This window comes from Mesoplodon densirostris, chromosome 14, assembly GCF_025265405.1.
Source record: "Mesoplodon densirostris isolate mMesDen1 chromosome 14, mMesDen1 primary haplotype, whole genome shotgun sequence".
NCBI classification, from domain to species: domain Eukaryota; kingdom Metazoa; phylum Chordata; class Mammalia; order Artiodactyla; family Ziphiidae; genus Mesoplodon; species Mesoplodon densirostris.
Window position 1 is genome coordinate 77,398,588 of NC_082674.1, and position 14,426 is coordinate 77,413,013.

The 14,426-nt window shown below is 49.1% G+C and overlaps 1 protein-coding gene across 1 annotated transcript; it reads left to right on the forward strand.

The window, feature by feature from the left end:
* The first annotated feature begins 9 nt into the window (after positions 1 to 9).
* LOC132501413 (putative speedy protein E7) lies at positions 10 to 14,422 on the forward strand. The gene is made up of 9 exons (XM_060116987.1): positions 10 to 36; positions 5,616 to 5,725; positions 11,154 to 11,176; positions 11,320 to 11,416; positions 11,508 to 11,743; positions 13,245 to 13,303; positions 13,658 to 13,743; positions 14,095 to 14,269; positions 14,363 to 14,422. Exons 1-9 carry the CDS (start codon positions 10 to 12, stop codon positions 14,420 to 14,422), a joined length of 873 nt encoding a protein of 290 aa, XP_059972970.1.
* Positions 14,423 to 14,426: the final 4 nt, after the last annotated feature.

Genomic DNA, 14,426 nt, shown 5'->3' on the forward strand with positions numbered 1-14,426 from the left:
TCCCAAGGAATGGAGCAGCGGCTGCGGGTGCTCCAAGTGAGTACTGGGCCTCCTGGTGGGGACAACCCCACCCCGTGCCCTGCAGTCACCTCCAGGGCTGGTGGTCACGAGGAAGTGCCACTGCATCCCTTAATGCACTGTTAGCCTAGTAAGGGCTCTGCGAACTCCCATGGTACAGAAAGTAATTACTGTGTTTATACAGAAACTCTCCAAATGGATTCAATTATGGAATTATTTACCATGCTATACAAGGTCCCAATTAGCATATCAATTTTTTTTCTTTTCCTTTTTTTTTTTAGGAAAACTCTTGGAATTGCTGATCTAAGTAATGAATGAAAACCTCTGTAGGGTTTTGATCTGAGTTGATTTTTAAATATAAATACATGAAAAACACTGAGGTCATCCTTTCTGGAAAGGGATCCATTACCGTGGTGGCTCTTGGGAAAAGAGAACAATTAACTCCAACGTGTCATCAAAGGTTTTCTGTGCTTTGCTCCCACTTGATGCAAGCTACCCTGAGCTGGGTCCTTGTAGTATGTGTCAGGGTCTAGCCTCACGTGGACGGAAGGAGCTCCTAGGGCTCTCTAGTCTCTGAACCAATAAGCTTGCTGGAAGATAAAGGAAACAAGTACACATGCAGAGCTGTGAGGAAGCCCGTGACAAACGACACATGCACAGACCAACCACCTGACTAGCATCACATGCTTTAGCATTTGTTTTCCTTGGCTTAAATTTCGTTTTTATGTGTGGATTTACTTGAAGTGGAGGGAGACCTTCTGTGAAATGCATAAGGAACCCCCTGCTTGGGCAGACGGCTGTACTAGGACAGTCCTGTGAGCTGAGCCCCCCACCCTTTGCCTCATTGCAGGGGCCCATTCGGACCCCAGGAGAAAGAAAAGGAGAGAGAAATGCAGGGCAAGTGTGTTCTGAGATAACCCGAATTTGGTGTGAAGTTTCATTCATCCCTCAGGTTTTTAGTTGAGGACCAAGAATATGCCACGACTACATATTCCTACTGTATATATCAGGAGTCTCAAAAATCGAAAGAAAAGAGTGTTTTTACTACAATAAGAAAAAAAAAAAAAAGAAAGGCAAACATCCGGGGCCCCTCTTGGATCTGGTCACTCATAAGAGCAATGAGGGTGACAGCTGATTTTCCCAGACCCTCTGTCCTACACGCACCTTGTGCTGTGGCGCTGACAGCTTCCTCGCTGGGGGGCCTGCCTTCCACTCTGATCTCACTTTCCCTCTTTTCTTGTAGCTCCCACCCCCCTCTCCCTCCCCCACCACGGGGCCTCCAGGCAGCTGTAGAGGGACAGCACTGGGCCTCCAGCTCTCCTCAGGCCCGCCGACCGTGGCAGCCTGAACCTGGGGTGTCCAAACCAGCCAGTGGCACGAGGGCCCCCCAGCCTTCCAGTGGGTGTCAGCTGACAAAGGCCCTGACCCCTGAGTACTCTGAAAGGGTCTAGCAGTAACATGGAGGGGGGGCACCCAAGGGAGACAAGAGACCAGAGCAGGAGCCTCCACAGAGACTGAGGATGGGCAGAGGGAGAAGAGACAGAAAGTCAGGAAGAGGCCTGGACCCCCGAGGAGGAGGGACCTGAGAAGAGCCCCAAGAACCTAGACTAGAAGGTAGTGAGGGAAAGAGGCAGAGACAGGAAGGAGGGAAACACATGAGGAGAGAGGAGGACAATCAGCATCTCACCTGCTGGAGAGCAGCCTTATCCAGGGAGGAGATGGGAAATGTCAGCCGCAGGAGCGTGGCAAGGCATGGAGAGCATCAGTGGGCCGGTCTGAGGCTGACACAGGTGGAAACAGAGGCAGGGAGTCGTATGCTATCGTTCACTCTGACATGACAGAAATAACCCAACCTTCAGACTCAGAGAAGGGAGAGAGCATGGGAGGGGCTCATGAATGCTGCCTGGGGGAGAGGTGGGGAGGTGCCAGGGTGCCATCAAAGCTGGAAACAGGACGGTGGAGACCGAGGTAAGGAAAAGAGGGATTCAAGGAATCCTATGAAGGTATTAGTGTGAAATGCAGTCACAAAAACATGAGCCATCCTAAATGCCAAAGTCATGAATACAACAAATTTTGAGAGCAGAGAAAACAGACCAAATAGAGATACACAGTAAATATAAGAAGTGCGGTATAAACATAGAAATATAAAAACTAGACACACCTTAGATCATATTATTAATAAATCTGAACTCACTACCAGAAGAAAACTATCTTCAGATTGAATCACAAAGCAAAACCCAGCTGTGTGGTTTCTAAGAGCTTATCCTTAAATGATCAGAGGTGCGAGGGCTACACCAACAGACATGCCCGACTGAGAGTAGGAATTGTGATTTTTACACCAGGGGAAGGAAAATTAAGGCTCAGAACCCTTCAGAGAGACCAAGAAGGTCATTTGGGGTCGGGGTGGGGGACCCTGGGGGCACCTGTCCAGCATTAAAGGCCATCCCAGGGCCTGGGCTGGTCCACTGCAGCTTGATTTGCTCAGTGATGTTCAGGTTTACAGCTCTCTATATGTATAGCCCCTTTAGGTAGGAAGTCTTATTACTGGCCAGCTGCTATACAGTATTACTAGGTAATCACTGCAATTGCCAGACAGAAACTATCTAGCTCTTTGTCTCTCTTTTTTCCCCTGGAAATGTCTAATTGTGCCAAGAAATTTCTGGTAAGGTTCCCAGGAACCTCACAGTCAAGTCTTCTAAAAAGCCGACTCCTTTCAGGAAGCAATACACTTGTTCAATGCTCTCTAGCCCATGAAGGCTTAGCATTTGCTTCGAGTCCTCGAAACTGCCAGCAGCAAACGACCACAGTACTTTTCAGCCTGTGACACCCAGTCTGTGCTGCCCCAGAAGGCCAAGGTGGAAGCAGCTGGGCTAAGGGTTGGTTCTCTCCTCAGGGTGGCCGCTGAGGGGCAAACCCAGAACCAACAGGACTGGGCAATGGGCCACACTATGCCTCCATCCACACACCTGGGACTCCGTCCCAGGAAGCCTGACACAAATGGGGCCAAGCCCAAAGCCTTCCAGTTCCTCAGCGAAAAGGTCGCCCATTCTTCCTTTAGTCGGAGAGTCCCCTCAGCATGTTAGGGGAAACCCAAGGCCACTCGGGGGGGTCACTGCTGCTGCAGCACTGAGGCTGGTGCCATTCGGGGGAGCTGGTGCAAGGATTACAGGACTGCAGAGACATTTGGGGCTTTCAGAGAACAGCCGAGTGTCTGGTAATGGAAAAGGCAAGTCAACAGCACTGGGAGCTCAGGGGAGATAACCAAGCGGCTGGAAACTCCATAAGCAAAGCCCAGGGGAGAACAAGTGGTGGGGACTCGGTATGGGTTGTGTTCACATCTGGGTCATTACATCCCACACAGCATCACAGGGTCTGCTCAGGAACCCAAGCAGAAAGGGTGTTGATAAAGGGAAGCAGATGGAGGGGTCTTTGGAGCAGATGATGAAGAAGCCCCAACCAAGCTCCAGAAACTCCAGGGCGGGGCCCCCGGGCAGAGCTGGTATTCACGCCCTGCTGCCAGGTGTGCACCATCTGCCCTCGTGTCCGCCTATAACGGCTTCGCCTCCTCTCCCACCTCCCGACCTTGCTTGGGCATCTCTCGCTGGCACCTCCCAATGGCACACTCTTACCTGGTCCCATACGGGAAACACAGGTGGAGGCTAAGGAGAGAGGAGGAGGTGGTGAAGACGCCGAGTTGACATCCAGGCCCCTCACAGGGCACAGGGGATGACCTACAGGTGAACCAGTGCAACAGAGGGGGTGTGGAGGGAGGTGACCAGACAGCACCTGCGCCCTCCTCTGGGGACCTACAGAGATTTCATCGCCTGAGGGCTGGAGCTCCTCTCATCTAGATCTTACCAGGCAGGAGACTGCAGCCAGGGATGCTAATTACAGTGGATTTGCTAAGGATTCTTCCTTCAACTCCACAGTTATACACGTTTACCCAAAATATCTTCTTAATCTCTGAAATGGTACAGTAAGCAGAATTAAAACATTCTTGATAAGTGAAAGATATGCACACAAAGAAACACAAATGAAAGAAAAACAAGTGGCACCAACTAGCTTCCAACCACTGTCCCTGTGATGAGTCCCCCAGTAATGTGACTCCACAGATCAGGATCTGGCATGTCTGGGTTCTGAAAGCACACGGTCCACAGTGTCCCAAGGCTCTGCACCTGCACATAAGACTCAGGATGGCGCCACTGACTACACAGGCAAGGCGAGACACTTCACACCTTAGTACTGGAGTAAAAGCAGTGGAAATTAAGAACATGTGCTTACTTACAGATTTTCATTGCTTTTATTGAGCTTAGTATAAAATTACTTCTTTTCCTAAACTTCCTACTTTATGTCTTAATATACCATGGAAGAAATATTTTCAGCCAAAAGAGAAACTTTTTAATTAAGATGTTGTAATGACCAAGAAAGCAACACACAGGCTAATTCAATTAATGTAATTCCAAGAAATTACACAAAGCCCTTTGTTTTTCCAAAAATGCACAGAGAAAGGAAGAGTCAGTGTGCCTGCTTTTTCAAGGTGTTCATAAACTCTGCCTGGTGCAACGTCCTTGTAACTTACATTTAATCGGCAACGTCCTTGTAACTTACATTTAATCGGCAACGTCCTTGTAACTTACATTTAATCGGCCTCTTCCTGAGGGTCTACTGGACCAGGAAGACAGGCAGTAAAGGACCAGGTTCTCGGGTAGAAACAGCGTGGTCTGGGTGCCCAGGCTTGTCTGGGCTGCGATGGGGAGCGGTGCGGACTTGGGCCAGCCACCCCTCCCTGAGCCTCCGGGTCTCAGCTGTAGAACGAGGGGCAGGACCAGATGCCACCTGAGGGAGCTTCTGGTGCAGCTGCCTGATCGATGGGCTCCCCTCGTCTGGGGCCTGAAAGTCCTGCCCTCTGAGCAGCCCCCACTTTCCATCCCAGCCTCACTTTCACTCAAGAACATAAGATGGAGCAAAGCAAGAGGGTGGAGAACAGGCAAGTCTTCCTGATCCACAGGCAAAAATCAAGGATGTGGTTTTAGGGGCTCTTTTATCGAAAAAGACTTTTCGGAAGCTTGTGCCTGTAATGAGAAGCAACCAATGTATTTTGGAGTAGGGGGAACCTGGCCTTGGAAGCAGGAAAACACAGTCACCTGGGAAGCTTTGGAACCAGCGTGGGTATCTGCCGGGCGCAGTAGGTGCTGACAGAGGCTTCCACGTGGAGGGGGTGCTTTTCCGGCCTCACCTCTGCTTCCTTCCACTGCTGGTTAAAAATTGCAGACACAGGGGTACAGAGGTGACCAAATCCTGCCCCTTCCCCCATTGCTTAACCGGAGAGATCTTCATACAGTGAGGCATTTTCCCCCAAATCTGGTCAGTATGAGGATGGGGAACCCAGAAGAGAGGCCCCCAACCCTGTATGAAGGAGGCGACAAAGTCTTCCTGCTTTGGTCTCACATTGGTCCACGGCCTTCAGTTTCCCCCAGTTCCCAACACCCTCTCCCCGCCTGGCCTACTCCTGTCGCTCAGACTGGGCTTTGGCATGTGCTTCCCTTGGAATCATCACAAGCCCATTCCTCTGACAATTCCTGCCTCGGCTCCCACAGGCTCTGGCTTCCAGTCCAATGCTGGCTCCCACGCTCGGGCCTGTCTGCAGCCCAGCAGGCTCGCCGGCCTGCCACCAAGCGTGTTTGCACACGGACCACCAGGCTGAGAGGTGCGAGCCCCCTCCTTCCTGCCTCCTCTAGGATGTCAGGAGATGCCCTAAGCTGGGACGTGCCCCTCTCCGTAGGCTGTGAAGTCAGCTGGTTTCTAGACAAAGGGTGAGAAAGTGGCCTTATTCAAGTCAGATGACGCAGCACCAAGGAGCAGTTCTGTGAGGCTTACACCAATGGTGTCCTGCGGCTAAGGCCAGGCGTCTATGCCTCAGAGCTTCCCACAGGTTCATGCCTTCACTCCTTTGGAAGACACTCGAGCACCAATCAGAGGGAACCATGGCAGAACCTGTGGTCACTCCACCCCGAAGCTTGGCACCCAGGTTCCCAGTGGCAAGAATGCTTTTCAAGGGATCTGACCTCTGACATGTAGTGCTTATGTATGGTCTTGGGCTACACCCTGGTGCTTTCAGGGCCACTGTTTTCTCATTTATCAATAAAGAGCTTAAAATGAGTAAATTTCAAATGGCTTTTAGCAATGAAATATTTTTTTCAAACTGATTTCTCTACCAATCCCCAGTAAAAAACAAAAACAAAAAAAAAAGACAGACACGCAGTAGTGGTTGCCTACAGCTGGAGGTGAGAATGGGGAGTGACTGCAAATGAGCAGGAGGGAGCTTTTGGGGGGATGGACATGTTCCAAAATTAGATTGTGCTGATGATTGTTGAACTCTGTGTAAATACACTAAAATTCATTGAATTGTATGTTTAAAATGAGTGAATATTATGTAACATACATGAACAAAGAAGTTTAAAACAACCCAATCAAAAAATGGTCTGAAGACCTAAATAGAACTTTCTCCAAAGAAGATATACAGATGGCCAATAGGCACATGAAAAGGTGTTCAACATTGCTAATTATTAGAGAAATGCAAATCAAAACTACAATGAGGCACCACCTCACACCAGTCAGAATGGCCATCATTAAAAGGTCTACAAATAGGAATTCCCTGGTGGTCCAGTGGTTAGGACTCAGTGCTTCCACTGTAGGAGGCACAGGTTTGATCCAAGTTCCCACGTGCCATGCAGCACAGCGCCCCCCCCCCAAAAAAAAGTCTACAAGTAACAAATGCTGGAGAGGATGTGGAGAAAAGGGAACCCTCCTACACTGATGGTGGGAATGTAAACTGATGCAGCCACTATGGAAAACAGTATCGAGTTTCCTCAAAAAACTGAAAATAGAGTTACCATATGATCCAGAAATCCCACTATCCCACTCCTGGGCGTATATCTGAATAAAACTGTAATTCAAAAAGATACATGCACCCCTATGTTCATAGCAGCACTATTCACAATAGCCAAGACATGGAAGCAACCTAAATGTCCATCAACAGATGAATGGATGTGGTACACATATACAATGGAATATTACTCAGCCACAAAAAAGAATGAAATAATGCCATTTGCAGCAACATGGATGGACCAAGAGATTATCATACTAAGCAAAGTATGTCAGAAAGAGACAAATACCATATGATATCACTTATATGTGGAATCTAAAATATGACACAAATGAACTTATCTACGAAACAGAAACAGACTCAGAGACGTAGAGAACAGACTTGTGGTGGCCAAGGGGGAAGGGGAGTAGGGAACGGATGGATTGGGAGGTTGAGATTAGCAGGTACAAACTATTATACATAGAATGGATAAACAACAAGGTCCTACTGTAGAGCACAGGGAACTCTATTCAATATCCTATGATATGCCATAATGGAAAAGACTATGAAAAAGAATATGTATGTATATATATATATATGTATAACTGAATCACTTTGCTGTACAGAAGTTAACACAACATTGTAAATCAACTGTATTTCAATAAAAATTTTGAAAAACTGATAGAAACAAAGAACAGATGGATGGTTACCAGAGGCAGGGACTGGGGGGCGGGTGAAATGGTTGAAGGTGGTCAAAAGGTGTAAACTTCCAATTCTAAAAGAAATAAGTCCTGAGGATGTGATGTACAGCATGGTGACTATATAATCAACACTGCTGTATGGTGTACTTGAGAGGTGCTAAGAAAGTAAATCCTAAAAGTTCTTATTACAGGGAAAAAAATTTTGGGTAACTATATGAGGTAATAAATGTTAACTAAACTTACTGTGGTGACCATTTTGCAATATATACATATGTCAAGTAGTTATCCTGTACACCTTAAACTTATACAGTGTTGTACCTCAATTACATTTCAATAAAACCAGAAGGAAAAATGGTTTTAAAAAAGAGGATGTTAAAAGATAAGCTATAGGGGCTTCCCTGGTGGCGCAGTGGTTGAGAATCTGCCTGCTAATGCAGGGGACACGGGTTCGAGCCCTGGTCTGGGAGGATCCCACATGCCGCGGAGCAACTAGGCCCGTGAGCCACAACTACTGAGCCTGCGCGTCTGGAGCCTGTGCTCCGCAACAAGAGAGTCCACGATAGTGAGAGGCCCGCGCACCGCGATGAAGAGTGGCCCCCGCTTGCCACAACTAGAGAAAGCCCTCGCACAGAAACGAAGACCCAACACAGCAAAAATTAATTAATTCATTAATTAATTAACTCCTACCCCCAACATTAAAAAAAAAAAAGATAAGCTATAGACTGGGAGAAAATATTTGCAAACCACGTATCTTACAAAGGACTTGTATCTGGGATATACATAAAAAGATCTCAAAACTCAACAGTAAAGAAGTAGTTCAATTAGAAAAAAACATGAACCAGAAGATATACAGATGGCAAATAAACACATGAAATCAATATCATTATGGAATATCATTAGGGAAGTGCCAATTAAAACCACAACGAGATATGGTTAAAATAAAAAGTGATAACCCAAATGCTGACAATGATGTGGAGAAAGTGGATCACTGATACATTCCTGGTGGGGATGTAAAATGATAGGGCCACTCTAGAAGAGTATGGCAGATTCTTACAAAACTAAATATGCACTTGACCATAGAACCATGGATTCCTACTAAGCAATAAAAAGGAATAAACTATTGATTTATGCAACAAATTAAACAGTCCTCAAGGGAATTATGCAAATTAAAACTAAAAGCCAGATCAGAACATTCTACACTATCTGTTTCCATTCATGTATTTTTGAAATAATAAAATTATATAGATGAAGAAGAGAATAGTGGTTGCCAGGGGTTGTGGATGGAGATACTATAAAAAAGTAGCATGAAGGATCCGTATAACAGAACTGTTCTATACCTTGGTGGTGGTGTACATGAGTGTACACATGGGATACAACTGCATAGAACTAAATACACACATAAGTGATTGCATATAAAACTGGGGAAATCTGAATAAGGTCAATGGGTTGTACCAATTCTAATGTCCTATTGTGATACTGTGCTATAGATATTCAACTTTGTACCACTGAAGGAAATTTGGGGAAAGGTATATAGGATGTGTCATTACTTACAACTGCATTTATGAATCTACAATTATCTCAAAATGAAAAAGTTAATTTTTAAAATCTCAATATAATCATAGTTAAACACAAACCAGAAAAGAGTAAAAATAAACTACATTGGGAAGGAGACGCAAGAGGGAGGAGATATGGGGATATATGTATATGTATAGCTGATTCACTTTGTTATAAAGCAGAAACTAACACACCATTGTAAAGCAATTATACTCCAATAAAGATGTTTAATAAATAAATTAATTAATTAAATATCAAATAAATAAACTAACTTTACTATGAATATTAATCAACTTTTAAGTTTGTATTTTCTCAATTTTTTGATATGTGGATGAATCACTTTCATTTGGAATCATTAATTGGTCAGATGAAACACAAGATGAGGTTCAGAGGTAATACTGGGCTAAGAGGAAGTGATCCCAGTGTTCAGGCTGGGACGCTAACTCCTTCCTCCTTGAGGCCCACCGTCTTTTCCTTGAGAGCATTTTATAAACCAAAGAGCAGTTACTGGTGGAATGGTGTGATGTCATCAGTGAGTCAGAGCAAGGGCCCCATTGGATCGCTTAGCAACACTTGTCAACAGTCAGTGCTCTTCCCACGTTGGTGTGAGGCTGCACTGTGGGCTAGGGTGAGGGCTTAGGTCTCGAGGGAGCCTCCGGGTGCTTCCTTGGGGTGGGCGTCACTCTTTTCTGTACTAAGGTGAGTCTTGGATCCTGAACTAGGTTCCTCCAAGCTGTCGCAGGGGATGTGGAAGGGATCACCTGTGAACCTCCAGAGGAGTGACTGGGATGCAGTAGGAATACAAAGAGGTCTCGAGTGTGGGGAGAACAGAGAACAGGAGGGGATGTGGGCAAAAGGAGAACAAAATGAATATGGGGGAAGGAGGAGAGACAGTAAAGCGACTCTACAGAGAACTCGACCTTGAGAGCCCCGGGAGCATGTGGGCAGTTTGTCACCCAGGAGGAGCACTGCCCTCAGAGGCGGCAGGCGGCCCTGGCCTTCTGGAGGGGGAACTGCCTCAGTCAGCTTCCAGGGCCATTTCACACAGGCCTGGGCTACTCTGGTCAGACTTTTGCCAGGTTGGATTGCTGTAACTTTATAGTGGTTCACGGGGATATTTAGGCAGAGCCGATGACATAAGCGTGTAAGGTGGCCCAGCTCAACCCTCATGGAAATGTGCCTGAGGCTCAACCGGGGCTGCCACCAGCCTTCTTCCCCTGAGCACCGCTCAGACGCGAGTTCTAATCCCAAGTCCAAAGAGCTCTAGCCACGGTCAAGGAACAAATCCTAGACAAATTAGGTCAGCATTTCCTCATCTGTAAACAGGCAAGTGACACACCTTACCTCACACCTCCTTGTAAGGACTGAATGAGGGCATCCCAACGCACTAATCAATATCTCAAGTTTACTAAGCAATTACTGGTAGCTAATGTTATTGCCCTTTTAATTATTATTAGGTCTCACAAGAAGCAGGTTAAGCGGAAGGAAGTGGCCTGGTCAGAATCAAGTTGGTTTCTTTCCAGTTTTTGGTACCCAGAAAAGACAGGCTATCCCTCTGAGCTCCACATCGGATGCCTCGGAGAGTGATGCAAGTCCACGGGACCCGGCAAAAAAGTCGGATGAAAAGGCCGCTCGTGGCAGGGAAGCCAGGTGTGTGTGGTCATTCACACTTCTCCCTGCTCTCTGAATGAATGAAGGTGATAGATCATCATGGCTCCAGCATCACTTCTTCTTCCCTGGACTCTTCATGGGTGTGGGTCTGCAGGGCAGGGGAAAGGTGTCCAGGGTGAGACAGGAGGTCACTATCTTGCTCACCTTTGTAGTTATTAAAGACATCGATGACCAGAGAGTTTCACATTTGTCTCCACAGAGGTGCTCCCCAGGCAGAAAGATCCAGGGAAGGAGGCACAGGAGAGCAGTTTTTCCCTGGCCAAGAAAGGTAAATATTACTTCAGTGCCTACCCTCCTTTATAGACAGAGTGCAAAGGGGGTGATGGTCATTCTTATCCCTTCAGATGTCACGTGCAACATACTCAAGGTGAGTGAGAAGGGAAGAGCACAGTGTTTCCCAGGTGGGTCCCTCCCGTGATCACACAGGGTCCTTCCTCTCTCCTTGCAGCTGCTCAGGATGGGAGCCCTCTGGCCTCCAGTTCTGCCCCTCCAGAGGCTGTCTCTGAGCAGAGAACCAGGAGGATGAGAGGCCAGAAGAGGAAGAGACTGATGGATGTCAAGGGAGGTGTGGTGTCCTCAGCTCCCTTGGCCCTGAAGAGAACATCAGGTACTGCTGAGTAACCACTTGTTGTCTTGTCCTCAGGAGGCAGGGTTCAATCTTCAGGGTGAGCTGCAAGGGCAGACTCGGGGCCTCCCAGGTGGGTCAGGTCTGTGCTCACACAGAGTCTCGTTCCTGCAGCCGCCCAGGACAGCAGCCCCCTGGCCGCCAATCCCACCTCCTCGGAAGCCGTCTCCAAGCTGAAGTCCTGGAAGAAGCGCAGTCAGAGGAGGAGCATGTGGACCGTCAATCATGTTGAGGGAACGAAACTCAGGATCAACAAGAGAAGATCCAGTTATCGTGCAGAAGACCAAGAGGCCTTCTACCGGCTTCTGGGTCTGTGCTCTGAGCTAGTGGAGGGTCAGGTCCCTTCTACACCGAGGATCCCACAGGCTCCGGGATCATGGCCAAATCTCCCCCTGGGGCTCAGAGCTGGGGGGTGTCCAGATTGCACAGAAGCAGATCGCTCTGTTTCCACAGTTCTACTGCGGTGCTCATGGGTTTTCATCTGAGATGAGTTCTTGGAGGGAGAAAGGAAAGCAGGACTCACGGTTGAGGGTTCAATTATCAAGACATTTTAGGACACATCAAGGGAGGAATCCCCTGCCCACATTGAGTGCCTCCAGTTAGGATTTTAGAGATGAGTGATGAAAGGACAAACTAGATCTCACTGCCTTTATGCTCAAAGTGGGAGGAGACCCCAAAGATTACAGAAATAAGTTGCTCTCAGCCAGTGACAAATGCAGACAAGGAAAAGGCAATGACACCTAGAGATGGGCTGTGAGCAGGAGTGGGAGAGCTTTGTGACAGATACTCAGGGAAGGTCTGCAGAGAAGGTGATGTCAGGACCAGAGGCAGGACCGAGTGTGGCAGGTTGGGGGATGTCACGGAGCTGACACTGTCCAGTGCAGCACCCACTAGCCACCTGCAGTTCTTCAAATTTAATTCTACGTGAGTTAAAATAAACTTCTGAAATTCAGTTCCTGGTTCTCACCAGCCACATTTCATAAGCTCAGTAGCCACACATGGCTAATGGCTACTGTACTGGACAGCAAGCTACAGAATATTTTCATCCACACAGAAAGCAATGCCCTTCCGGGAGCCAGGCCACCTGGACAAGGGTCAGGGAGGGCGAAATGATCCATGACCCCTCCGTCTTCCCGTCTCGGTAAATGTCATTGTCCGGGGCAAGGTGTGAAAGACAAGGAGGACCTGGCATTCTCAGGGCACCACTGGAAAATGGCACCTCCAGGGACAACTCTAATCCCAGATGAGCCTGCTGGGGCCAGGGGAGGCCAGGTCATTATCAGCAGGAAGTGAAGGGGGTCCAGGAGAAGGAGGGTAGAATGCCCAGTGCCCCCCCACCCCCACCCAGGGGGGTATGAACTCTCCACTGCCCACATAGGATGCTCCGTTATCAGGTGGGGCAGGAAAGCATTGCACAGTCGCAGTGTGATGAAGTGACAGGGATGTAGTGCCCAGAGGCCAAAGGCCACACCCAACCTTTGGCTCGAGGAACGTTATGTTAAACTTTGAGAACCAGGTCATCTCTCTTCATGAGACACACATACCCAGCCATGTGTTGAAGATGAAATAACAATAGCAAAATCCCTGCCCCAGTTGAGACTCTCTCCCTGGGTCAATGGAAGGAACAGCTTTGTCACTGTTAAGGCTCTGAGCCTTCCTGGGGGAAGAGAGCTGCCTCTACTTCCTGAAACAGAGGAACTGGGAGAAGTTTCCACTTCTCCTCCTCCCTGTGAAATGTCCCACAGCCCCAGGCTCGCTGCTCCCAGAAGGGCTGCTCCGAGGCCCTCATCACGTCTCCCTTCCTTTACAGAGGACCCTGTTATCCAGAGCTTCTTGAAAGCTGATAGTTTCCTGCAAGTGTCTGACAAGGTACTCACAGCACTAAAATTATGAGGGACCAAGGGGTCTGCAGTGTCCCCACCCCCAGGGGGTGGGGACGGAGGACAAGGTGTCTGCCTGAGCAGAGGCCCTGGAGAGACCCGCCCTTGGGGCCAGAAAGGAAGAAAGGACACACTACGGGTGCCCCGGCCCTTGGGCATCTCCTCCCTGGCCTCCCGTCAGCTCATCTCCGCATGTCAAAGGGCCATCACACCCTCAGCAAGGCCCACCCTGGGTGGTTTTCCCACCTGGCCTGTGGATGGGGTGGGGCGCAGGGCCCACTCAGGCCACTGGTCCTGCCATCGACCCCTGGCCGCCCCTCCCCCGCCCTGTGTCTTCCCGCAGTACCTGCTCTCCATGGTGGTGGAGTACTTCGGCCGTGTCGGGCTGCCTGGTCACCTCTACAACAGGATCCACTTCTTCCTGGCCCTGTGAGCAATGCCTGAGGGCCCCCAGTGGTGGTTCAAGGCCCTCAAGGGGTCACATGGTCAGAGCAGGGGAAGGCAAGGAGCAAGGTCCTGGGATAATGAACGTAGCCAGGAAGCACCATTTGCTGCCCAGAGACTGAGGGACCCGAGGTAGAAAGTCCCAGGGAAATGGCAACAGCCAGAACCTTGACCTGGGCCCCGCACAGCATGGGCCCAGCAGCCTTGGTGCTGAGGACGGTCCTGCCCTCTGTGGACCTGAGTGCTCCTCCAGGGTGACCTCAGCAGCCTCTCTCCACTGTCTCGCCTGAGTCCTTGTGGGGGCCGGGACCAGCTAGCCCTCTTTTCTGATGGCAGCTACATCGCCTCCGACATGGAGGAGGACAACCCCACGGCCAAGCAGAGCATCTTCCCGTTCCTGCTGGGCAGAGAGCACTGGCAGCACCTCTACAAGAAGTTCCTCCAGCTGAAGGTGGAATTCTTCTGTGCCATGGAGTACCGAGCCTGGGTCACCCGGGAATTGTGTGAGGAGGTCTGTCGGGGATGAGGGCCGGGGAGCGCACCCCAGAGGTGGAGGGGCTGGGCCCCTCCTCCTGGCGCTCACCCTGCTGTGCTTCCCTTTCAGATCCAGGCCCAGAACCCACATCACTGGGTCTGGAGTCGGGTGCGCCCTGGCGCCCCCTAGGTTC

Bases quoted from the DNA above. Each gene is read 5' to 3' on its own strand.
- LOC132501413 (XM_060116987.1), top strand. From the start codon at position 10: ATGGAGCAGCGGCTGCGGGTGCTCCAA. The intron at 37-5,615 runs GTGAGTACTGGG...CGGCTCCCACAG, and splicing joins AGCGGCTGCGGGTGCTCCAA to GCTCTGGCTTCCAGTCCAAT. The intron at 13,304-13,657 runs GTACTCACAGCA...GTCTTCCCGCAG, and splicing joins TCCTGCAAGTGTCTGACAAG to TACCTGCTCTCCATGGTGGT.